The 27,967-nt window shown below is 42.0% G+C and overlaps 1 protein-coding gene across 1 annotated transcript in view; it reads right to left on the reverse strand.

Moving 5' to 3' along the window:
* Positions 1-9,439: 9,439 nt before the first annotated feature.
* The window catches only part of LOC311039276 (V-set and transmembrane domain-containing protein 2A-like), a gene marked incomplete at both ends in the record, with an annotated part of 37,425 nt that continues 18,897 nt past the window's right edge, over positions 9,440-27,967 (reverse strand). Inside the window, 3 exons of the mRNA XM_084049031.1 lie at positions 9,440-9,516; positions 22,369-22,702; positions 23,550-23,597. Of these exons, the coding sequence (XP_083905157.1) occupies positions 9,440-9,516; positions 22,369-22,702; positions 23,550-23,597 (459 nt within the window). The remainder of the gene's footprint in view (positions 9,517-22,368; positions 22,703-23,549; positions 23,598-27,967) is intronic.

Below are 27,967 nucleotides of genomic sequence, written 5' to 3' on the forward strand. Positions count from 1 at the left end.
GACAGCGAGAGGTTTCCTTGTGCTGTGTTTGGGTCCAGTGAGAGCTCACACCCATCTGATAAGTAGACCTGATTTGTCCATGTATTCTCCAGTTGACCATCTTCCTTTTTCTCTTCCACTTTCAGGACTTTGTTTTCTGTTTCCTTCATCGCGTTCTTCAAGTTTTGACTCTTCTGCTCGGTAGAGAGAAACCCTTGTGACGAACCCTCCTTTTCTCTGATTGGTTGGATTGTCTCCTCACCCCATCTGTTCCTCTGTTCCCTCCTCTCTATCTTGAGGGCTGCAATCACATTGACGTTCCTTTTCTCTTCTGATTCTGCTTCCTCCAAACTCTTTTCCATTTTCAGGACCTTGAGCTCTGTGGTCTTCCTCTCCTCCTCCATGTCTTTAATCTTCTCTTCTTGCAAGAGGAGCTTTTCAAACACTTTGTCTTTTGTCTCCTCCATTTTACTCTTCTGCTTGATGAAGGTCTGCTGGATTTCCTCCACGGCCTTCAGGAGGGTGTTCTCTCGTCTGTTTTCTCTATTCTTCAAGTAAGAGTAGCCAGCGACCATAAGTGTGGCTGCAGCCACTGCCGTGACACCAGTACTGAACTCCTTCACGTGAAACTTCATTTCAATTAAGTCTGAGTACTTCAACTCTTTCTGCGACCCTACTAATGGCTCTGTGCGGGGCTGACACATGTATTTAGCCTATATATCCACAAACATTTCCATATTGGTGTGTCACAACTGCTGATTGGACAGAGTATTGTAATGACAACATGGTTGCTAAGGTAGCAGAGATAAAATGCACATTTCTTTTATATAAGATAATAGGCAAGGGAGGGGATTATGTTTTTGCCCCCATGTGACTGTCTGTCTACCTGCGGATGTGTATGTTGCCAGCAGGCCAAGGAACTTTTCGTCTTAAAGTCAAATATGTTGTGTGTGTCGTGTCGTTCCGTCTCTCTCTCTCTCTCTCTCTCTCTCTCTCTCTCTCTCTCTCTCTCTCTCTCTCTCTCTCTCTCTCTCTCTCTCTCTCTCCTCTCCTCTCTCTCGCTCTCAGTAACCTTTGACCTGTGGGGTTGTACGCACATTTTGAAATGAAATACCTTTTTAACAATTTTAAATACTCGGCAAATAGAGGGTCCCCCTGCACCCGAGTGACATTTTTTTAGGACTTTGTATTGCCCAGGTCAACTAATGTGGGGTTAATTTTTACACTTTCTTACACCTATCCCCAATCCGAACAATAAAATGGAGATAATAGAAAATACCATAACTCTTGAGGTAAACAGCACACACAGACAATTATTCATATATATTGTATAATATATTGGATAACATTGGTAGACAAACGTTACAATGAATTGTCTATTTAGGCTACTAGAGCTGGAGAGACGAGAAAACAATATCTCTTACACCACCTTTAACACAGGGTGCTGTGGCAGCCTGTGATGATTTGAATAGAAAATGATTGTGTGGTGTTGATTTTCTAGACCTTCATTTTTTTTCTGCTTGCAACAAACAAACTATATTTAATGCTAACCTGCTCGACACATGCACAAACACACTCACGCATACTGGCGTCTTGTCACAGCTGAATGAGAAATAATGTATTTGTTGGCATTATCGGAAAACGGTTTTCAAAGTTTTAACACATCCCCCGCCAACGGCTAATCTCAGAACGTCCATCGTAGTGCCAAGCTTTTTATTACCTTTTTTGTTTTTTTGATTCCGTCATAGGCCCCGCTAAATCCGTTTAAAATCCGCGTTCATTTGGTTCGACACAAACACGGGATCCGACATTACAAAACGCCGAAGACGGCGAGGCGATCCGACCAGCCATTTTGGAGAACGAGAGCAAAACGTTACAATGGGGGATGCGGAGAGCACAACAACAAACCGAGATAATGGCTTCCAAAGTTGATCGCTAGACAGGAAACGGAGGCGGGACAAAAACCGGAAACAGTATTATTTCGTTTCCGGTCCGCCCCCTTCGAAACCGGAAGTGCAAAAAATCTGCACCTGCACGATTTAACATGGGAAAACACCCGCCCCGTAGGACTACGGGATTGGCGGTTAACGGTTGGATTTAACGGCCCGTAGGACTACGGGCTTGGCGGCAATAGTGTATACGCTTCTTCTTGCATTTCATCTCATGCTCACCAGTCAATTATCTTGGGTTCTCATTCTGTAATCAACCACTCACAGCAATGCAATCACTGTTCCACACCCACCTGCGTGCGGCTTCATTTGTCTTCTCCTCTTCCTCCTCCTCCTCATCATCTGTTAAATATAAGTGTTGTGGAGTGTCGCTAGGCAACCGCCTGTCAGCACCTCAACGGGAGCTTACATATCTTGGGCTCTCATTCTGTAATCAACCACTCACAGCAATTCAATCACTGTTCCGCACCCACCTGCGTGCGGCTTCATTTGTCTTCTCCTCTTCTTCCTCCTCCTCCTCCTCATCATCTGTTAAATATTAGTGTTGTGGAGTGTCGTTAATTAAGCACCTAAACGAGGAGAGACAATGGGACAGAGGCAGAGCTCAGCCAAAAAAAACACGCCCCAGTCTGGGACGCTTCATCGAGGGACCCTACCTGCCAATCTACCTCCTCAATCAACCTGATTTGGGCGCACCTGCGCTGGCCAGCTAGGAGGCCACACTATGAAAAAAAGTCTCTGCCTCAGAATTCAGACTCTCCACATTGGAGGGAGAGCGAGTGCATTCTCCGGCAGCGGCGTCAGACACGCCACCGCCGGTAACTGCCGACAACAGCCGCGGCAGTGTTTCCTCTGGCGCGGCAGTGTCTCCTAATCCGCGGGATCGCCGCACAGGCCGGCTCCGACCGGGGTGCCGTGTCATTGCTCCGACGGCTCATTAGTCCGACGGTTACTAAGCCTATACCTAACCCTAACCCTAACCCTAACCGCACGCGGAAGCCACGTAGTCGGAGTAATGGGATGTCGGAGTTATGGGCAGTCCCCCCGACCGGCAGTGGACCGGCACATGGAATGGACGTTATTGTGTTCTGTCATTACAGGGACAGAGCTCTCAGCTCTGTACCTGTTTTGGTATTGGCAGTATTCCATTTCTTCTTCTTCTTCTTCTGCCGTTTTTGCCAGTTCTGGCTGAACCGTGCATACGCTTTTTACGAAACTCGGCCATATGGTAGATGGTCATGAAAAACTATCAAGAAATAATTCTCACAATCTTTCGTCAAAAGGTGGCGCTATAGCACTCAGTTGAAAATGCCAACTTTGAACAGGTACAACTCATGCCCTGTTTGACCTACAGCCATGAAACTTCAATACACATATGCGTCTACTCATGATGAACAACTTTCACACTCTCACTTTTGACCTTTGACCTTTAGATCTCCTACCATTTTGAATGATATGAAAAACAGTTAAAACCTATCTCCTCCTGGGATTTTTGAGTAATCTGCACGAAACTTTTTACACATGAACTTTGGACCTATGCCGACAAACGTATGCAAAATATTTTCCATAAGTGAAAAAATGAAGCTTTAATGAGCCAATGAATATTGCAGTTTTATGACAATTATTCATCTGCCCCTAACACATACATGCAGACTTACCATTCTTTGAAACTTTGCAGAAATGTAAAGGACCATTCCAAATATCACTGAAACCAATCTTACTCCAATTGGTCAAACGGGGGCGCTATTGCAATTTTTTGAAAATGCAAACTTTAAACAGGCAAAAGTCATGCCTCGTTTGGCCGACAGCCATTAGGCCTGCTTACACATGTGCCTTGACTAATGAGGAACACATCTATCACGTTGACCAGTAAGCACCGCCCTTAGATTGTCCGCAATCTTGAGCAGTTTGAAAAACACTTAAACCCAGGATTGTTCAGCTATTTGCGTGAAACTGTATCATCAGTGTGATCTCTTTTTTCAGAGGATTGTCTGTTGGTCAGATAGCTTCCCGCTTAAGTGTATGTCTCTCAAGGTCACAGGTTCAAGCCTCACTTGGTGCAGACTTCATCTAAATTGCATTTCACACAACATGACTATCAATGAATACATCTGCAATTGTTAAAGATAACATGAAATACTTAATTGAGTGTTTTTTACATACTTCATTGTGAAAATAGCTGATCTACAATCTCACAACTTTTCAGATAGCAATGAGAGTATGTTTTTTCAATGTATAACACTAGAGGGTCGGGGCGCTGCGCGCCCCTCCCCCCTAGCCGCTGCGCGGTGCTTTGTGTTTGTTGGTCTCTATAATATATAAAGCCATAATAGGAGATGTTCCCAATGGAGCTAGGGGGCAGATGTGTGCTGAGCAGTATGAAGTGGCCTACAGACTGCGCGTAGTAATTCTGCACGTTGTGGCGTGTCTTGTTAGTGACATTGATATGTTGTTTTTGTGTTTAGTCCCACACAGTGGCAGGGTTTTTTGGGGGGTTTTGGGTTTAGAAATGTATATATAGATAGATAGATACTTAGTTTTGGTTCTGAGGAGATGTACAATTTCTTCATTGGTAAATGGTTTGTGAACGAGTGATCTTAGTGTTAGTGAAACAGGAGCTTGGGTCATGACAGAAGGCAAGAGTTTGTGATCCTCAACAGACAACATCAGCCTGGACAAAGCTATAGCACTATAGGTAGTGTTGCAGCTACCTAAGAGTGCCTCATACCGCATGGTTGCCGGTTCAAGCCTCACTTGATGCAGACTCATTTAAGTTGAATTGCAAAAAACATGACTCAATCTATTCCCTTTCCATGGCTCTCTCTCTCTCTCTCTCTTCAATCTATTCCGTTTCCATGTCTTTCTCTTCAATCTATTCCGTTTGCATGTCTCTCTTTTTGTCTCTTCAATCTATTCCGTCTCTAACGTCAATCTATTCAGTTTCCATGTCTCTCTGTCTGTCTCTTCTATCTATCTATCTATCTATCTATCTATCTCTCTCTCTCTCTCTCTCTCTCTCTCTCTCTCTCTCTCTCTCTCTCTCTCTCTCTCTCTCTCTCTCTCTCTCTGAGGGGCGGCCATAGCTGAACTCATGAGGAACACATCTATCGCTTTGACCAGTAAGCTCCGCCCTTAGATTGTCCGCAATTTTGAACAGTTTGAAAAACACTTAAACCCAGGATTTTTCAGCTATTTGCGTGAAACTGTATCATCTGAGTGATTTCCTTTTTCACAGTTCCCTGTCTGTTGGTCCAATGGCGTCTCCATTAAATAAGTGCCTCACAATCTCAAGGTCGCCAGTTCAAGCCTCGCTTGATGCAGACTTCATTAGTTGAATTGCAAACAACATGACTGTATCAATGAATACATGTGCAAATCTCTCTCTCTCTCTCTCTCTGGCCCTGTATTATCGCTGCTTGCAGCTATATTTTAGTTGTGATTTAAACAGACTTTTTTTTTCATGGTTTCTAAAACTCTTGCTAATGAGGGTTGTTTGGCATTAACAGGTGCACTTTAGCACATTTACCTTCCTTGAGACTTTCCTTGGAATAAAACATGCTGTGTAAAACAAAAAGCCAAAGTACATTAGAGTGAAGGACAGCTGAAAGCTCCTATAAAGACCCATGCATCAATGCCAGTTTCAATTGACTGTGTTTAATGAGGGCAAATAAATAATGCAGGTTGTTTCTCACACACACACACACACACACACACACACACACACACACACACACACACACACACACACACACACACACACACACACACACACACACACACACGCTGTTAGCAGCCAGTCTTAGGAAAGTTAAATGCCATTGCTTTGCTTTTATATTTGAGTGCATGTGTTGTTAATACTTTAGCAGCCTGATATTTCTTCTCTAAAGTAGCCACCTACTTAAAGGAGGAGTTCACCCAAAAAATGTGTTCCAAGTCAAACAGATTGATTCCTGTAGTGTTTGAATTTTCATCTGTGAAAATGTTTTATTTACAGTAAATATGAATCTGATATCAGTATTATACAAACTGTTGCAATGGTGCAGTACAGAAGCCTCACATCATCAAATATTTTGACAGATCAACAAATAAACAGCAACTGCAATGAGATTGAATGTCATAGAAGAAAACAAACGTCTACCGTGGCACCAAAAGAATGGAGTTTCATATAAAACAGAAATGGAATGCTGCATTGCCATTTTTTGAAACAATATTTCCAGGATGGGGGAAGTAGCCCTGCAGCGCAAAAGTCATCGTTACTCGTTTGTCGTTTTTTTTGTTCTTCAACGTAAAGTTCAGTTTGAACTATTCATCATTTTTGGTCACTCCATTCATGTTCACAACCAGAGATGTCACTTTTGTTCTGAACAGGATGAATAAGATGAGAGATCTGCCACAGTTGAATATTGTATTTTTGTATGAGTTCATTTTAAAGATGAAAACCCACTTTGGATTTGGCAGCACTTTGAAATGAGAACATGTCACCATTGTTACAAATACATTATACATTCTTTTTTTCTTCTTTTTTTTACATGCACATTTATTTACAAGATGTACAGCACTTTCCTATTTCTACAGGGACGGGAGTAGCCTCGCTAGGTAGGCCTTTGTTTTGAAACAAAATAGGACGGGGCAAACAAGGCATTCATTTGAAATGTGCACATATTCCAAATTCCTTCAGATTTGGGAATTTGGCATCATTATCCAGATGGCAGTTTGCAAGGTCCTCCAAGTAACCCTTCAAAACGAACTTTTAAATAACACGTCATCCCTGAAGCATAACATTAGATGTCCAGTCACAGAACACATTTTGATGGTTACAATACCAGTTAAGCTGTCCACAAGTGCTACTGTATTTGAACTGAAGGACGAGGTTGCTTATCGTCCACAGTCTCCACACATCTTATAACTAGGGATTGAGTTGCTGGTTGGGAGATGTCTCTGGCTTGATTCCCCAAGCATTACAGTACATGCTCTGCGAGCCTTTGAGCCTTAATACTGAATCAACAAGTCCCATATCTGTGTGTGTGTGTGTGTGTGTGTGTGTGTGTGTGTGTGTGTGTGTGTGTGTGTGTGTGTGTGTGTGTGTGTGTGTGTGTGTGTGTGTGTGTGTGTGTGTGTGTGTGTGTGTGTGTGTGTGTGTGTGTGTGTGTGTGTGTGTTTTCTTTGGAGCAAAATGAAAGCTTGAAGAGATTATTGGCTTTTGAAAGCACACGCAGTACTGTAAAGAAATACAATAATGTGTGTCAATTACAATTGCTCTCATCTAAAATGTAATATACATGTGAGGACATTATTTAGATTAATCATGTGTGGTCATTTTGTTCATGTTTGTCCCCTTCGGATGATTACATTTGGGGCATCAACTGATACCATCGAAGGGCAAGGAATGATGATACCAGCCTTGAATATAGAAGCTTTACAAACAATTGCGCCTCTCTTTGGTTGTGTGATACTGATGATGGTAAAATAATCCCATACAATTTGAATGGTGAATAGGCAAAGTAACACATGGCAATGTGGAACATTAAGATTGACTGTTTAGTTGAAGCATGTGATCTGATATCAACTTAATTGTTGTAATATGAATCCAAACACTTTGGCCTGTGTTCGGGTCAGATTGTCAAAGCGTTTAGTTTATAAATGCTCTGGATGAATACAAAATACTCTGCAATGAGCTCTATATTATTAAAAATAAACCAAATCTATATTCTAGGTTGTATTGCACTTCACCACGCAAACTATCAAATCCTACAAGTGTCTTATCTAGAACGTCAGTTTGTGTCCGTGTGTTTAGAGTTAATGCAAGCTATAAATACTCATCATCAATGATAATATGTTTTGTTAGTGAAGCCTAAATGAATGGTCACTGGTTTGTTCACATAACTATATGTCAATAACTCAATTGGTATGACAGAACACAATAACTAGATTGTAGTTAACTAGAAGTTTGGGCCGATATGCGGCCCAAACGTCTAGCGTGACACGTCGTCCACTTCGCATCGCAGATCCACCTTACAGCCACCTCACAGTGTGAGAGAGAGTATTGTGGGAAAGTAGGGCAAAGTCGCTTATGATTTTCAGACATGGCAACGCTGTGGTGAAAAGTAAGGCAAGTGGCTCATCTTTTCATACCAAGACTAGCATGTTACAGTGTTGGCTGGAGAACCAATTCAGTCTATCAACGTTCTCATAAACTTTCATTCTCTGTGGACAGTAAAGGTCGATTCCACAGCAGCAGAAGAGTATAATGTAAAGCTTTGTTTCTAAACACTGTGATTTTAACTTGATTTCATGGTTAATATATTTTATGGTGGACTTGACATGACTGACAAGGAAATAATATTGTAACGTTAAATGGATGTACAGTACTGTATATGAACAATATGTACAGTATATACTGTACATGTTTACGTTCACGCATATACACGTCTTTTACTGCGAGCAGCTCACGAAATGTAAATGACAAGTGGGAAGTCATGTGATCATAATAATGTGAAGCGAATGACCATGTGATATCATTTATGTATTATTTTCATATTTACACAAAGATTTCAGCACTGACTTTTAAGTGAATGACAGACAAGTAATTACAGATTCTGAATCTGTTATTTATATTTTTGACCAATTATATTTTTGATCAAAATAATTTCATGGAAATGTTTGTGCTCTCCTGTAAAGTGCACATGTGCGGGATAGTCCAGTGTTTGCGGCACCTGGTCACAAAAGCAGTATTTTATAGTTTGTCTGAGAAACAATTAAAATATTATGTTTCAGTCATTTTGTCTGGAATCTCATTACGTAAAATAAAGGGAAAAAAATAAGAAATAAGTAATTCTGATAAGATCATATCGTAAACCTAGTATTGTGTATCTTATCAATCGTAAATGCCTACTTACTGTATAATACAATTCAATTTGTCACGTTTGTACAGTGAAGTAATAGTGTGCGCACCAATACATACCAACAAGTTTCCACGTACTATAATCAGGGTCCTTGTGTGTGTGCGTGTGTGCGTGTGTGTGTGTGTGTGTGTGTGTGTGTGTGTGTGTGTGTGCGTGCGTGCGCGTGCGTGCGTGTGTACGCGTGTGCGTGTGTGTGCGTGTGTGCGCTCGCTCGCTATTTCCACATTGTCACATTGCCACAATGAACGCATGGAACAGCAGGGGAAACAGAGAGTACAGTAGGTCGTTCTTCCATGAGCAATGTCCAACAGGTGTCCATGTTTCACATCAGGAATGCTGGACCTCAGAAAGTCATCTGAACAATAACGTAGGTGACAGGAGTCTATAAGAATGGGTTGCTGCGGCAAGTAGCTCGAAGGTGAGGGCCAACTGTGCTATCCATGCGGTGCAAAATAACAGAGAGAGAGAGAGAGAGAGAGAGAGAGAGAGAGAGAGAGAGAGAGAGAGAGAGAGAGAGAGAGAGAGAGAGAGAGAGAGAGAGAGAGAGAGAGAGAGAGAGAGAGAGAGAGAGAGAGAGAGAGAGAGAGAGAGAGAGAGTATTTCTTGAGACTATAACAACACATCTGTCACTAAACTACAAGCCAGGAGAAGAGCAGCCAGTCCATAGTTGTATGACGTTCTTGTACCTGTAAAGAGAAGGTACAGAGGGTGAAACATACAAATACTTGTGTTTACTGACAGCCAATTACTCACATGAGAAAAATCACTAGGGTTACTGTAAGTATGTGCCTGTGTTTACTTTTAGTAGATTAAAAAGATACAATAAACCGTACATTTAGGCCATCACTATACATATTTGACTATTTTACACAAATGCAGCACTAATCATTCACTGAAAATAAGCATATAAGTATGGTGTACTAATCATCAGTAACAGATGATTTCACACTGTTGCACAAGATGAGCAATATGGCACCAGCAGAGATTCCCTGTCACTCCACTCAATATGTCTCACCCTCTTAAAAAATAAATACATAACTAAATATATAAATTCATACATAAATAAATAGACTGTATTTGGAGGCCTGTTTTAGAATGCATTTGAAGGCCAACTAGAAAAAGTGCTCCTCGGAGCACAGGTCTCCGCCAGGTCAGGTAGGTTATTGTGGGGCAGCAATGTTCAGAATTCGGCAATCAGGATGTAATATGAAAAATCGGACGGAACCATCTTGACCACTTGAAAATAGAGATAATGGGTACCGATTTGCATGATGTTTGGACACAATTTGTAGGAGTGAAAACTGTTGCAAAAATTGGCCTCAAGGTGGCGCTATAATAGGGCAATGTTAAAATGGTGGCATTTGTTCCTCAACGTAGTGCGAATGTGCGAGCAAAGTTTCACTGCAATCGGACGCTGCGTTCATGATTTGCGGCATTTTGTTCAAAACGGGCCACTCCTGCAAACTTTAGATGTAAATTTTTGTCAATCAGGATGGACTATGAAACATTCTGAAGGCTTACAATCAAAAAATGTGCTTTACATAAGTCGGCCTCCTGGTGGCGCTATAAAAGGCAGATGTGAAACATGCAGGGCAAAGGTTTTTCCTTGACCTCTAGAGAGTGTGCATACAAAGTTTTTTTCACAGATCGGTACAGTTATAGGCAAAAACACAAATCGGCCTGTTATAGCGCCACCATGAGGCTGATTTTAAAATTTTCAAGTAGCATTTCTTCCTTGACGTAGTGGGAATGTGCCTGCAAAATTTCCCGGAAATTGCATGCTGTGTTCATGATTTGAGGCATTTTGTTCAAAACGGAGCACTCCTGCAAACTTTGGAAGGCAATTTTAGTCAATCAGGAAGGAATTCGAAAAATCTGAAAGACCCGTTTCGTTTAATGACTATAGAGATACTGTGTACCGATATGCGTGCTGTTTGGACAAAATCTGTAGGAGTACTGTCAAGAAATGTGTTTTGCACCAATCGGCCTCCTGGTGGCGCTATAACAGGCTCCTGTGAAAAATTTGGGGCAGAGGTTCTGCTCTGGTATCCAGGGAGTGTGTGTGCACAGTTTCGCTGCGAGCAAGCCAACGGTGCCGGAGATTAGCTGTACACAGACAGATCGAATGACGGACACACGGACGGACGGACAGGGGGTAAAACATACTCTCTCGCCATGCCTTTCGGCCTGGCGGAGACAATAAACTCTCTTGAGGCAAAGACATACAGATGTGCCATTTCAAAACTTCAAATGTCCTGCCATCGCCAAGACAGTACATTTTCAGGGGATTTCCAGGGCAATAAGAGGGACAAAGAAGGGCATTTAAAATGCTGAATTATTTTGATGATCACTTTATGATGCTAATTAATTTCAGCAACTGGTCAAGGACCTCTTCAAATCACCTTTCGCCTCACAATGAGTCTGACACCTTCTTCAACACACATTCTTTTGTTCTCATGTATATGGATGTCTGTTGAAGGGAAAAACGGGGGTGTGTAGTGACAACTTCTTTTCAGGGGCAAAACAGTGCGTTTTTAAGGGCAGAACAGGGAGGAAAACATGCCTTTTCAGGGCACTTTCAGGGAAAGAACAGTAACGTGTGAAGTTTTGAAGTGGCACATCTGTACCCTAGAATTACAGTACAGTGTAGAATATCAACCCTACATAGACCATGCATCTTTGAGGACCATGGACAGCGACACTGTCACAACATGCAGCATTACTAGTCTATAGTCTTTACTAAAGTTACAAAAGTACGGTTTTATATATATATATATATATATATATATATATATATATATATATATATATATATATATATATATATATATATATGTTACAGGGAAATTGGAGAACCAGGGAAACTCTCTCTCTCTCTCTCTCTCTCTCTCTCTCTCTCTCTCTCTCATGCACTATGCACAGTGCACACATCAAAATAAATGAATTTCAAAAAGTATTGTTTAAAAAGAAAGAAAGAAAGAAAGAAAGAATTCTGTGAAACAAAGCAGGTTCTGAAAATAGGGATTAGGGAAATAGGAAATGAAATATTCACACAAATCACATTCACTTCACTGCACAGTAATGCTTTATGTCATTTTGGCCCAGCTCAATATCATTTGTCCATGGAGGGTGGAAGACAGGAAAAGGTGGAGGGATCTGACCCTCTGTTCCTTCCTGCCAGGTCTCATTTGGTTCAGTGTGATCTGGAGAACAGCAGCGCCACAGAGGTTCAGCAATCACACAGGAACAAATCATCCTCCGCACAGAGAAGAGCCTCCAGCCCCCCCCTCAGTCACAAGTGAGATAGCAGAGATTTTGAGACAATCACTCAACTCACAACCGCAAGCAATTCAGAACGGTAAACCTCAATGTCCCACACATACAGTACATTCACTACGATGAAGCAGTAGCTGGTATAATGTAGCCCAATTAATTGCTATAAGTGAATTAAATGCAGTAGTATTGCACAAAGTAACACACCAAAGCTCTCCAGTGATTATATATTAAAATAGCTTGCATTATATTAACAACATGAAGTATTTAAAGCACGCTTTCATCACAATAACTAAGGATTATAGAGCAACATTTATTTTGTGAACAATTACACAGTTTTAATAACAGCATTGAGGTTAGATATTTTTTGCACTGTTAAAATACTGTGTTGGTTACTCTTGTAGGCCTTTGCGGATTAGAGTAGTGGTAATTAAATGACTCACACTCAGTGTGTGGGGTCTATCCTTCGTACGGCCTTGAGGTCGGTTATATTTGTATGGCTCTATGTTGTTGTACTGTCTTTCTCTGATTGTGACTGCGTTGCAAGTGGGTTGTGTGAGTGTGTGTGTGTGTGTGTGTGTGTGTGTGTGTGTGTGTGTGTGTGTGTGTGTGTGCGTGTGCGTGTGCGTGTGTGTGTGCGTGTGTGCGTGTGTGTATTGATGGCTTGGTATGTGATGGGTTCCAGGTGTTACGTGACTCTGTGTGATTGAGCACGAGGTGACCTGGTTGCTGATTGGCCCGGAGATGACAGCTACCAGGATATAATAGCAGCAGACAACAGTCACCCTCTCTCTCCCTGTACCTGAAGTTTCCCCTAACCCCTGCTCTTAACCCAGCACCCACTGTTGATGTGCAAATAGCTGTTAGCCTCTCACTTATAGTTACTAAACTCACTTACTAAACTCACCAGTAGTGGCGGAAAGTAACACATTTTACTCAAGTGCTGTACAATTACTTGAGTATTTCCAATTTTCAATACTTTTACTTCTACTCCACTACATCTCAGAGGCAAATATTATACTTTTACTCCACTACAATTATTTAAAAACTTTAGTTACTATGTAGATTTTCATCATTACAAAACCTACCTGCTCACAACGTGTTGCGATGCGACACGTTGTGTACAAGCTCACAACGTGTTGCAATGCGACACGTTGTGAGCTTGTATATCTGCTATTTTAAAAAGATTTTAATGCATTTTATACATGATGATACCTTGTGAAACGGGAGTACTTTTACTTTTGGCACTTTAAGTATATTTTGATGCTAATACTTTTGTACCTTTTCTCAAGTACATTTCGAGTGTTTCTACATTGCAGTATTGATACCTTTACTTAAGTAAAGAAATGTAGTATTTTTTTTCCACCACTGAAACTCACTACTTGTATGACTGAGTGACAAATAAACCATCTTGAATCTGGAATCTTTGGAAACACTGACTGCTTGCCAACTGGCTGAGGGTCCATCCTGAACGCCTGGCTGACTGCCCAAGCAATGACTGGCTCTGTGTCAACCACAATTGAATGACGACCAGTCTAGCTGCTTAGTTGAGTAAATTAGCTGACATTCTGGCTGTTTGACTGCAGGGAAGGGAACATGTAATGACACAGTGGAACAAGTCTTGTCTTGTTGTTTGTATGAGCACAGTGACATCCAATGGCCCTATATGTAATGGTTTGTGTCATATGTATCCACTTATATTACTGAAGTTTGCCTTATTAGCCCCTATGTGGTTAATTAGTCACTTGTAGAGTTTGTAGATATAATTGCCTCCATAAACAGGGTATCAAATGTTAAAAGTGACAGTGCATGTACTGAATAGCCATCGAACGCGAGGCTTCCTGCTCTTGTCCACCTTCAGGACTGGTGTCTCAGTTGCGTTTACTTTTAGACAAAATTCATTCAAACTCATCCTGATTCCTGCTATAAAATTGTACTATCGTACTATACAATCTTTAAAATCCTATTCTTCTATAGAATCCTACTGTAAAATGGAAAACAAAAAAGTCCGTCCTCATTAATTTTTCTTCTCAGTGGGTTGAACAAGGGACTGAGGAACCAGTTTTTCGCTATTCCCAATTGTAAGGTGCTTATTAGAATTTTTGCCATAGGCTGTGGGATCTGCAGTTGAGGTGTGCGCAGTATTGATGCGTTTTAAAAGGATGTTTGAGTTGTTTAAGTCACGGTAATTCATTCTTTATTTTTGGTATATGCAATCAGGGTCCTCAGAGTCTATATGTGTTTTTATTTGTGCATGCGTGACCTAGCCTATTACTGGTTGTGTGTGTGTGTGTGTGTGTGTGTGTGTGTGTGTGTGTGGGGGGGGGGGGGGGGGGGGGGGGGGTCACTATCCACACCCCACACCCCACACCCTCTCATGTGGCAAGAGCATCAGTTTTAGATGTTTATAGTTACAATCACGCAGAAAAGCTAAAAAAAAAACTGCACTCGCCCAGGTTTAGTTTCAAGCAAGCATTTTCTGCTCATTGTTGTTCATCAGCCTCAAACTCTATGCTTTCTGTGGCAAAGAAACTGCATCAAAACACAGACTCTTCGCTCTCTGGTGGTTAATAGCTGAGGGCAGCCGGGTTGGAGGCATTTATCAGTGCCAAGACAGGCCACGCAAAACGCTTGCTACGACACAGTTGTCAGCATAATTGGGCTTCCTCATAATCTCTACTCTGCAGCCCTGGGGATTATCCAACTTTTTACCTCTATTCAGCAGCAAGTAATATCTCTCTAGGTCTGTCTTTGGCTTTGCGTTGCACAGGGCTTTGTGTATGTACTGAACCCAAATGACCTGTAATCTAGGGAAATGATTGGCAGGTGTGCACGGGGAGAAGAGCCGTAAGGCGGTGTTTGCTTCAAAACTATTATAAATCAATGGTGCTTTCATTGCTTTTGGTTAACAATCGGCTTGATATTGAGAAATGTGGTTCCAGCGTGATTCACATCAAATAAAACTCATTCTGATTCACGTGAGAGAAAAAAAAACAAGACATGCAGAAAAGCTGTATTTTCCGAAAGATTTGCCAGCTTGCATTATCTATTGATACAGTAAGAAAGTAAATTACTGTTACAGTACATCATCCTGTTACAAAGCAATGTATTGAAGTCTTCTATCCCTTGCACAGGACCCATGCTGTGGGCAGTAGGCACTAGGCAGGCAACAGATTTTCTCAAAACGGCTGGTAATCATTTGCTGACATGACAACAGCTTGGTTCTATTCATGTTCCGTCTCCATTTCAGTGTGTGAAGTGACTATGTAGTCAATAGGATCATTTACTCTAATCAATAGTAGGGTTGTCCGATATTGGCTTTTTAGGACAGCTCAAGCGAAGCGAGCTGTCCTCTATGGAGAGAGATGAAAGGCAACTGAGGTATGTGGGATGTAACCTCTGCAGGCTTATAAAGAGAGGAGGTGGCTTAGGCGAAAAAGGGGCGTAACGGGGCGTGATTTGGTCAGGGACTCTCTGTTTGTGGGAAAAAGTGGGCCGGCTTGCTAAAAAAGGGTCTGGTTGCCACCGATTGGTTGCTGCAACTTGGATTCATGCAGGGAGACGCCCCCTCTTTGCTCCAAACACCGATTGGTTGCTGCAACTTGGATTCATGCAGGGAGACGCCCCCTCTTTGCTCCGAAAAATTTGGAACGGCTGCCTGTTGTCACAGGCACTCAGGCACTGCAGAGAAGTAGACACAGTGGTGGAAAAAGTACTCAAATTCTTTACTTAAGTAAAAGTACCAATACTGCAATATAAAAATACTCCGTTACAAGTAAAAGTCCAGAATTAAAAATGTACTTGAGTAAAAGTACAAAAGTATTGGCATCAAAATGTACTTAAAGTACCAAAAGTAAAAGTACTAAATATTTGAAAATAGCCGATCTACAAGCTCACAAGGCGTCGCGATGCGACGCGTTGTGAGCTTGTAGATCGGCTATTTTCAAATAGCCTATAGGTATGAAATAGGGCTAAAGTGGTTAATGTATATTTCATTATATCATAGTTTATATCTGAAAAGTAACTAGTAACTAAAGTTTTCAACTAAATGTAGAGTAAAAGTGCAATATTTGCCTCTGAGATGTAGTGGAGTAGAAGTAAAAGTATTGTAAATTGGAAATACTCAAGTAAAGTACAAATACCTCAAAACTGTACTCAAGTACAGTACTTTAGTAAATGTACTTAGTTACTTTCCACCACTGAGTAGACATGTAGACTATAGACTATGGAGGCATCAGAATTTTGTATTAAATTATAGAATGCACCAAAACATTAATAAGTGTTGACTTGAATCTATTTAAGCCACAATAAAGCCCCGCTTTTATTTTTGATTTTTATTTGGGGTTTATTTAGCATAGTTTTAGATGATTTTCTGTGCACATTTCTTCATTTAAGCATCGCGAGCTGCGAACGGCCTTTTTGCATGTAGTTGAAGCGCAAGGGGCGGCGGGGGGGAGAGAGTCGCAGATAGACAGCTGGAGAGTTGAATAACCTCCTCTTCAAATAACCAGATTTATTTACCAAAGTAGCCTATGTAGGCGACCTACATGTTTATGTTTTAGCTTAGACACGGGTAGCCTACAATAGTTGGTAGATGATTGGTAAATTATTAACCATGACAACGACTCAAAGACTTATTTTGTACTTTCTTGAACCACAAGCATATCGCTGCACCAGTAGGCTACATGAGAGAGAAAAAGGGGGGGGGGACCACTTGATACACAAAAACAAAGCTGGCAATGTATTGCTAATATCCAGGGATGCTTTGTTAGGCTACAGAGTGCAAAGCACTACATTTAGCCAGTGAGAATTGCAGTGTACATAAAGTGCGCTCGGAAAGGTTTATTTTAGGAGCGCTTTGTGATGCACCGTGCAGTCAAATCCGCGGTGTCAATAAATTCCACTGCCCGCTCTTTCATGAGTCCTCCATCCTCCATGAATCGAATACAAACTGCAACTAGTTCCCGTTTGGAAAGCGGGAAATCTTTATACGCGAGTAGGCCTATTGCAAAATATTGTCCAATGTCCACTGAGTTCAGCCTTTATTTTACCAAGCAGGACTGATGCTGCAGCCTGAAGCAGCTTGCCCTGAAAGTGGTTTAGGCGACCGTTCGTTTAGGCGTCCTCGCGTCGCTGAGTTTGCTCTGGACAAACTTTTTTTTTTACGCTGGTGCCATTGCTGCCTCTCTGCTGTCTCAAGAATCAAACATGAAGAGAACGAGGCCACTCAGGCCAGGACATGTGTGTGGTGTTTATATTGTGCGCTTATGTCAATAAACCGGTTCTGTGAATGAGGGACACAGACAGACACATTTCACACTCGAGTGTGAAATGGGATTCTGAGAATACACATTGGCTCAATTGCTCAAAAGACCCAACATCCTCCAGACACGCAGGACGTAGAGAGAGAATGGATGTGTATTACGTTATTTGTCAGCCTTAAGTATAGGGGCGATATTCATAGTAAATACACAAAAAGCTGTCTGGCGGAGTTAAGGCACAGTGGCCCTCATTTATCAACGCGGTGTAGCCCGAATAATGAACGTACGGCGATATCACCGCACCTTTCGGCATTTATCAATATATCCTGACGTGGGCTTCATCCTACTTTACGCTGAGATCTCACGTCTGGTCGAGACCAATTGTTGACGTTGGCTGCGCCCGTTTATTCCATTCTAGACCTGCGGAGCAGACGGTCTGACAGGCATCTGGACACATATATCCACTCCAAAATGTATATCTACACTAATAAATAATCCCTGTGAAAATATAACATTTTATAAAGTAATTTAAACAAACTGCTTTAACAGTCATTCGGTTAGGCTTGCAGATCTGCATGGCTGCGTTGGCTATTTGAAAATAGCAGATCTACAAGCTCACAACAGGTCCCATCACTACGCGTTGTGAGCTTGTAGATCTGCTATTTTCAGCGCAGCAGCGATTCTGCGAGATAATTTTCGGGAGCCCCGAGTCCCCGACATTCTTTTCATGGACAGTGAGGTCCAGAGAGAGAGAGAGAGAGAGAGAGAGAGAGAGAGAGAGAGAGAGAGAGAGAGAGAGAGAGAGAGAGATAACCACGATAACGCAATGGTGATTATGAACCACGTACCCAAACCCGTTAAAGGCTGCTTTTCCCAAGCTGAACTATACTATTGTTCAATGAAAAGCATTGTAATCCGATTAGTGGCCATTTTTTCATAATGTATTCGAGTGCAATACACCTACCAACCGATAGGGTCACTCTGTTAAAAGCATATGGCCACCGATCAGATTAAAATGCTTTTTATTGAACAATACGGATGATACAGGTACTTTTGAGAGCCCATATATACATGTAACCTCCGTCGCCATGGGATAAGCACTTTATCTTTGAAATATGAACGTTTATGTAGATGTACGGGTCATAAATGGAGAAAGTGCAAACACTAGGTTGAAGTTCATCCATGACGGTCGTGACAGTCGACCGTCGTGTATCCGTGGCTATTACTCCCTCTAACATTTCCCATGTTTTTAGCAGTGGTGGAAAAAGTACTCAAATTCTTTACTTAAGTAAAAGTACCAATACTGCAATATAGAAATACTCTTGTTACAAGTAAAAGTCCAGAATTCAAAATTTACTTGAGTAAAAGTACAAAAGTATTGGCATCAAAATGCACTTAAAGTACCAAAAGTAAAAGTACTAAATATTTGAAAATAGCAGATCTTCAAGCTCACAACGGGTCGCGATGCGACGCGTTGTGAGCTTGTAGACCGGCTAGGTATAAAATAGGGTTAAAGTGGTTAATGTATGTTTCATTATATCATAATTTATATCTGAAAAGTAACTAGTAACTTAAGTTTTCAAATACATGTAGTGGAGTAAAAGTACAATAGTTGCCTCTGAGATGTAGTGGAGTAGTAGTAAAAGTATTGGAAATTGGAAATACTCAAGTAAAGTACAGATACCTCAAAATTGTACTTATAAGTACAGTACTTGAGTAAATGTACTTAGTTACTTTCCACCACTGGTTTTTAGTGTATTGAAATAATGTCATGCATATTTGTCCAGTGCATAGCCTACTGCAGGCCTTGTTGACTAGATTTAGAATAGATTTTTAAGCTCTTGCTCCTGAAATGATCGATTATTTTTTAAGGGGAAACGCCATCATTTAACATGCAAGTCAATGGGTGAGAAGGACATTGCCAGGCACAAGTGTAGGTAATTAATGTATTTGTGCAAGATGACCCTGCTACTGTATATAAAATGTGTATATTACTCGTTCATCATGGTTCATGTTCAAATAGCTCAATCCAAAATATAATGCTGTAGGCCTAAGTGTTAGGCTGTATTTACGCACCTGCTTAATTGTAATTAATGCTTAAATATAGTTATGACCGGTATTTTTTATCAGATGTCTGATACATTTGATTCATTCCGGACATTGGGACCAGCAGGTTACAATCCTATATCGTAACCCCTGGTATTGACCACATTGCTTAGCAGAGTTCAGTGATGCAAATGCATGTCAAGTTGATCAACAGATTGTATTATTCTCCAATGCAATAACAGTACTGAAATGAAGGCTATAAGGGCAATAATGGGAGCCCTTTCTTTTTTAAAGTAACTTCAAAGTTACTTTTCACAGTAACGCATTACTTTTTGGTGTAAGTAACTAGTAAAGTAACTGAGTTACTTTTACATGACAAGTAACTAGTAATGGTAACTAGTCACTGGTTTTCAGTAACTAGCACACCACTAGCACAACACTACAACGGTGTCTAACCGAGAGTTATACTTCTCCAGTACAACGGTGTCTAACCGAGAGTTATACTTCTCCAGTACAACGGTGTCTAACCGAGAGTTATACTTCTCCAGTACAACGGTGTCTAACCGAGAGTTATACTTCTCCAGTACAACGGTGTCTAACCGAGAGTTATACTTCTCCAGTACAACGGTGTCTAACTGAGAGTCCATGCAGATCACAGTTGACAAATATTATATATTATCGGAGCTATTATTAATGTTATCGGTTTTATCGTGATGACGTCATAATTCCTGATATCGAACCGATAATTATCGGGCCGATACTTATCGTGCACTAATAATTTTATCGCAAATTATTGTCTCCGCCAGGCCGAAGGCATGGCGAGAGAGTATGTTTTACCCCCTGTCCGTCCGTGTGTCTGTGTGTGTGTGTGTCCGTGTGTCTGTGAACAGCTAATCTCTGGCACCGTTGGCTTGATCGCAGTGAAACTGTGCACACACACTCCCTGGATGCCAGAGCAGAACCTCTGCCCCAAATTTTTCACATGGGCCTTTTATAGCGCCACCAGGAGGCTGATTTGTGCAAAAGACATTTTTGGACAGTACTCCTACAGATTTTATCCAAACATCACGCAAATCGGTGCACAGTATCTCTATAGTCATGTGATCAACACAGATCTGCCTGATTTTCCATATTCCATCCTGATTGGCTAAGGTTGGCTTCCAAAGTTTGCAGGATTGGTCCATTTTGAACTAAATGCCTCAAATCATGAACGCAGCTTGTGATTTATGTGAAATTTAACACGCATGTTCCCACTAGGCCGAGGAAGAAATGCCATTTGAAAATGTTCAAATCAGCCTCATGGTGGCGCTATAAAAGGCAGATTTGTGTTTTTAACTATCTGCACCGATCTGCGTGAAACTTTGCACACATACTCCCTAGAGGCCAAGGAAAAATATCTGCCCTGCATTTTTCACATTAGCCTTTTATAGCGCCACCAGGAGGCCGACTTATGTAAAACTTTTTTTTTTTTAGATTAAGCCTTCACATTTTTTCCAAATTTCACGCAAATCGGTACACATGATCTCTATAGTCATGTGATCAAGATGCATCTGTTTGATATTTCATATTCCATCGTGATTGGCTAACATTGACATCTAAAGTTTGCAGGAGTGGCCCGCTTTGAACAAAATGCCGCAAATCATGAACACAGCGTCCAATTGTGGTGGAACTTTGCACGCACATTTGCACTACGTTGAAGAACAAACGCCACCCTTTTAACATTGCCCTATTATAGCGCCACCAGGAGGCAGATGTTTCTTTTTTATATTACTTTTAATTTTGTCCAAACATGCAAATCAGTACACATGATCTCTATAGTCAAGTGATCAAGATGGATCTGTCAAATTTTTTATATTCCATCCTGATTGGCGAATTCCGAAAATTGCTGGCCCACAATAACCTACCTGACCTGGCGGAGACCTGTGCTCCGAGGAGCACTTTTTCTGGTTTTTATATTTTTCTCTGTTGTTGGTGACAACTCTAGTGCGACGCCACGACGGCACGACGGTGTCATGAATGCGTCCTTTCACAATATTGTGCGTCAGCGACGCAGGACGCAGGCCTATGAGCATCTCTGCTCAGTGCGGCTGCAGAGTTCATGTGCAACATCGCATGGCTGTGGCTTTACAGTTTTCCTTCGCCGTGTCTGTAGGTCACCCCCAGGGACCCCCAAGGGTCTCCAGGGACCCCTAAGGGGGGGGGACGACCGCGGACCTCCTTTTTTTTTTTTTTTCATCCCATGCTTTTGTACCCCCAAAACTATTTTCTTTTTTTGGGGGGGGGGGGGGGGGGTCCTGCGCTGTCCATCATGACATCTATGTCATTCTTTCTTGTTTACCGATAACCGATATACCGATATTGTCCAACTCTTAATTACCGATACCGATATCAACCGATACCGATATATGCGGGGATTATTGTGATTAGGGTAAGCTCAAATTTCATATCACACACACCATATACAGTAAGAACCCCTGTAACTTATTTATAAAGCAAAAAAAAAAAAAAATAATAATATTTTTTTTTTTTTTTTTTTCAAAAACCGATACCGATATTTTCCCGATATCAATTTTTATGCTAATATCGGCCGATAATATCGGGAGGCCGATAAAATCGGACATCCCTAATCAATAGTGAGATCTACAGTAGTGGATTGTGCTCAACTGCCATCAGTAAGAGGCTGTAGATCCGTTCATGCCATACTGTATCTTTGACCTTCAACATTTAGCCTAATCCTCTGTGTTTTAAAGTGCTCTCACCTCATGCTGAGGCCTGGCGTCCATTTTTAAAAGTTGCAACAGTCCAACAGAAATCTGTCGCCCAGCAACACACTATTATGTGGTGCTGGGCGGCAGCTCTTAGTACATACATTATGCATACTTCTTGTTGTTGCTACTCAGAACCAGCCATTGTTTTAGGTTTTTTTTTTTCAGTTATGACACCAACCAGCATGCTTACCTGAGCTTGGGTTGTGTTGATCCTTCTTGGAGGATGTGTGGGAGGTGGGGGTGGCCTCCACCCTCTGGTCAGCATTCATGGCGTCCTGTCCAGGGGAGTTGGACTTCCTGGGCTTCTTGTCTGTCAGGTGGAGAGGGGAGCTCTTCTTGGTGGACGGCGGTGGCCGGCGAGGCCGGGCCGTGGCGTTCACCTTCAGCCAGGCCTGGGCTTTGTATTCGGCGATCTCTCCGTAGTTGGCACAGGTCACCCGGCACTCATACAGGCCCTCGTCAGTCTCACCGATCCCGGACAGCTGCAGCTTGTGGGAAATGTTGTTGCCTTGCACCCTTACGGTCTGAGAGGACAATTTAGAAGGGAATCATGTCAGTGCACCCTATAGTTGTTCAGCCACATAGCGAAATCCTGGGTGCATTTCGCCTTTCCGACATGTCGCCTTTCCGACGTTAACGAACCCTATACCTAACCCTAACCCTAACCCTAACCGCACGCTGAAGCCACTAGTCGGAGTGGCGAGATGTCGGAATGGAAGGAGCACCCCCGAAATCCTGAGTGTTAATTTAACTCAGAGTTAATTAACACTCAGGATGTTGCAGTTAGTTTGCATGCTGCGGTTTAGTAGGCAAAGAACAAATTCCAATGACCTGTCCTGGGCCATTCATAACAGTCTCCCTCGTTGTATGCGCCATAGATGGAATTAGAAAAGTGTACACTCCGTCAGGATACGAGGTCGTTTGTATGACAGACCGTGCAGTTTGTGGCACCCCTATGGGCAGAAGTTAATGCTGTTTTAATGCTCTATAGAGGCCCCTCAACATGTGATTTCAATTTGGGTATGATTGGATGTTGCGTTCATGATACATGGTGTTTTTTGTTTTTGTCATTGTCACATGGCTCATTTTCTGCCTAATTTGGTGCAGGGAAATCACGTTTTAGCAACAAACAGTGACAGTTGCAGGGTTTGTTACAGTATGGGACGTTATCTCCATTTTAACCTTTATCCAAGGTTTGTTGGCGTGTTTTTTGTTTTGTTCATTTTATTCATTTTGTGAACCTTAACAAATATAAGTACTATAAAATAAAATAAAACCATTAAATAATATTTGGAAATAAATGCAATGCAATAGATATTGATTTAAACTTAGTTAACATAGTTAACTAAGTTGCGTATGGGATCAACTTACACTTATTTTTGTCCCCTCATCATCCGGGTCTGGCTGTACCATTTCCATCTGTGAATATGGAGAGAGAGAGAGAGAGAGAGAGAGAGAGAGAGAGAGAGAGAGAGAGAGAGAGAGAGAGAGAGAGAGAGAGTCAAGTACCCCTTGCACTCACCGACCTCAAACACAGTCTACATCATGAACTGGACATTGAGGGTATAATGTATATTACATTACATTACATTACATTACGGTCATTTAGCAGACGCTTTTATCCAAAGCGACTTACAATAAGTGTATTCAACATAGGTAGGGAACGAAAACTACTAATCACCAGAAGTTTTAAGTACATTTCCTGCAAAAACAAGCAACCAAGAGTATACCTAGCGCTAAGGTAAAAGTGCAATATATCAGCTACCTACTTTCTTAAACAGATGAGACAAAAAATGGCAAAATCTATCTAAAAATATATCCCACATGGGAGACCAATGTGGAAAAGAAAAGACAAGACAAGAAAAGAACACATGCTGAAGCACCTACAGGGAAGATAAACGCTCACTGGGGCCACAGGAGGCCCTGGTGAGAGGACATAGGGGATACAAGACAACCACTTGTGAACAGCCACAGTACAGAGCATCCTGTCAAGTTCTGTTATAGAGAAACCTTACACTGGAGGGCGTTCAACTGAAAGGTGATTAATTAACAGAATAAGGAGCCATAGTGTTCCCTTTGCAGTTACGAATGCCTTATATCTTCACCTTCTGCACAATAAGAAGAATATGAAAATGGAGAAATACTTGACTCCTCATTTGTGACACTGTTAACACCAGAAGTAAGTTTGAACAAAATAGTATGTTTTGGATGTACTGAGCACATGACTCGATACATGACACTGATTATACTGTGAGAGTTTATAAACATATTTTTGTCTCCGCCAGGCCGAAGGCATGGCGAGAGAGTATGTTTTACCCTCCGTCCGTCCGTCCGTCCGTCCGTCCGTCCGTGTGTCCGTCCGTCCGTCCTGTCCGTGTGTTACCACCAAATCTCCGGCACCGTTGGCCCGGTCGCTGCGAAACTGTGCACACACACTCCCTGGATGCCAATTCAGAACCTCTGCCTCAAATTTTTCACATGGGCCTGTTATAGCGCCACCAGGAGGCCGATTTGTGCAAAACCCATTTTTTCACATTACTCCTACAGTTTTTAACCAAACGTCATGCAAATCGGTACACAGTATCTCTATAGTCATGTGACCAACCCTGATCTGTCCGATTTCCCATATTCCATCCTCATTGGTTAAGGTTGCCATCCAAAGTTTGCAGGATTGGTCCGTTTTGAACAAACTGCCTCAAACCATGAACGCAGCTTGCGATTTCCGTGAAATTTCACACGCACATTCTCACTAGGCCGAGGAAGAAATGCCACCCTTTTCACATTGGCCTGTTATAGCGCCACCAGCAGGTCTAATTTAGCAAAACACATTTTTGGAACAAAATGCCTCAAATCATGAATGCTGTGTCTGATTGCCGTGAAACACCTAAGACAGGGATGGGCAACTGGCGGCCCGCACCGTCACTCAATGCGGCCCCAGGCCAAAATCCCCCCCAAAAAAAAGTTTTTTTTTTTTTTTTTACGTTTTTCTTTTTTTAAATCACAACGAAAAACAAAGTCATCTAAACATATCCGAAATGTGAACTATTGCCTTCAACTGTTCCAAACATGCAACTTTCCATGAACCATCAAACTAAAGTTATCAAGACCTTTATTGCTAGAAGGATGCATTTCAGATGACGTAAAGAGTGCTGTGTTCATCCCAAACAGAAACCGTTCATTAATTGCAATGGTACAGTCAGTATAACATACTGTACATGGGCATAAGCGCACATGCAACAGCCACCCATGTGAATGGCAACGAGCCAACGACATGCACAACACCGTCAGCACAGCGCGTATGTCACATTTCTTTGACATAAGACTTTCAGAGGTCTTTTAACTCCAGATGGTTGCCTAGCTAACTTCAGCTAATGTAGCTAATGTATGGTTCTAGCCACTGTATAACACTGTAGCGTTTTACTGCATCTACGTGAGTATACAGCATTAGCTCTTCACAGTAACATTGTTGCTGTCGGTCAGAAACCTTGTTATCTCCATATTTCTTATTTTTTTCCTACATAAATTAATGACCTATTTCTTACATTTCTGATCAAGAACAATCCAGCTTTCTCCGCTTATAAGCTTGCCATGGCTTCAAGCTCTGCAATTTGTCTCTGCATAGTTCCACCACAAAAGGCTTTTGAACCTATGTTATTTTCTTTTAGTACTTTGAATAGTTTACTTGACAGGTGTCTCGCCTCCACTGCTCGCAAAGTGGTTCCAAAAAATGTATGGCCTTAACTGAGCAATTTGACCTGCTGTGGTACACGCCACAGGCAAAAGACGGACAAAAGACACTGACAGAGTAGAATAAGCCATTCAATAATCACACATATAGTGGGCAGGAAATCATAAGGTCTTAACTTGATGAAAAACACAATAATTATGATTCAGGAAAGTTATACATTTGCTGAAGTTAGAGTTCTCCTCCTAACACTATATGGACCAGAGCTAGTTGCCCCTCTCTCTCTCTCTCTCTCTCTCTCTCTCTCTCTCTCTCTCTCTCTCTCTTTCGGGGATGACAGGAGATTACTCTTATTGAGAATAAAACACCATGCTATCTACTTAGCTAACACCCAATGCAAATTCATTCATATTAATTAGTCTGATAGTTTTGTTTTCAATTTTGCTTTAGTATTTTGCGTGATATCCTAGTTATTTGTATTTGTGAAATAGCCTTTGATAAAGTAGATAAAAGAGCTGATAAGGGTCGTAAATCCTACTCTATGTTAATTAAAACTAGGCTTGTCTGGGCGTTTCTAGCCCGTTCACCAAATGGACGAGCCTATCAGCGTTGTCGCACATCGTTCTGTGATTGACAGCGACAGTTGGCCAATCAGGTGGCGAGTTCGAGTGAGCCCGAATGGGACCGAGTGCAGCCGACAAAAATGGAACGATCCGCCATTGTTTCTGTGGCCAGTTACACTTTTTACTTTTGTTTTTAAAACGCTCTCAAACTTCTTTTTTGAGGCACGGAATTTAGTTTTAAGATATCGTTTGGATATCCCCGGACAGTTTTGCCAACGGGGGGGGGGGGGGTCGTTTTGTCAACGGGGTTCCTGCCGATAAACAATGCGGCCCCCCAGAGTGATTGAGGAAATTTTGTGGCCCTCACCATCTACAAAGCTGCCCACCCCTGACCGAAGAATAAATGGCACATTGGCCTATTATAGCACCACCAGGAGGCCAGAATAACGTACCTGACCTGGCGGAGACCTGTGCTCCGAGGAGCACTTTTTCTAGTTTTATATTGTTTCGCTGTTCTTAGTCTTGGCCTCCTATATCAACTTCAATAGATTTTCGGATTTATTCACCGTGGGGGACAGAAAATCTCCATGTATTCAAGGCATCACAGGAAAAACTAGAAAAAGTGCTCCTCGGAGCACAGGTCTCCGCCAGGTCAGGTACGTTATTCTGGCCTCCTGGTGGCGCTATAATAGGCCAATGTGAAAAGGGTGCCATTTATTCTTAGGTCTTTCACGGCAATCAGACACTGCATTCATGATTTGAGGCATTTTGTTCCAAAAATGTGTTTTGCTAAATTAGACCTGCTGGTGGCGCTATAACAGGCCAATGTGAAAAGGGTGGCATTTCTTCCTCGGCCTAGTGGGAATGTGTGTGTGAAATTTCACGGAAATCGCAAGCTGCATGCATAGTTTGAGGCATTTTGTTCAAAACGGACCAATCCTGCAAACTTTGGAAGCCAACCATAGGCAATCAGGATGGAATATGGGAAATCGGACAGATCCGTGTTGATCTCATGACTATAGAGATACTGTGTACCGATTTGCATGACATTTGGATAAAATCTGTAGGAGTAATGTAAAAAAATGTGTTTTGCACAAATCGGCCTCCTGGTGGCGCTATAACAGGCCCATGTGAAAAAATTGGGGCAGAGGTTCTGAATTGGCATCCAGGGAGTGTGTGTGTACAGTTTCGGAGCAAACGGACCAACGGTGCCGGAGATTAGCTGGTAACACACAGACAGGACACACACACACACGGACACACGGACGGACGGAAGGACGGACGGACGGAGGGTAAAACATACTCTCTCGTCATGCCTTTCGGCCTGGCGGAGACAACAAATGTCATTTGGGGGGGTGAAGTAGTCCTTTAATTGTTCAACACCTGAGCACGGATCGCCCATGTCATCAATTTCTCTTACAAGCTTCACTGTGGTGGCGGTTTCACACAAGTCGCCTGATGAATCAAGGCGCGTGCAGACAAAATATTATTTTTTGTTTCTCTTTACTTTTTACCAGCGTGTGTCTACTGATTGGACTTGC

The sequence above is a fragment of the Gymnoscopelus microlampas genome (genome assembly GCF_963454915.1).
Source record: "Gymnoscopelus microlampas genome assembly, chromosome: 22".
Lineage (NCBI taxonomy): Eukaryota > Metazoa > Chordata > Actinopteri > Myctophiformes > Myctophidae > Gymnoscopelus > Gymnoscopelus microlampas.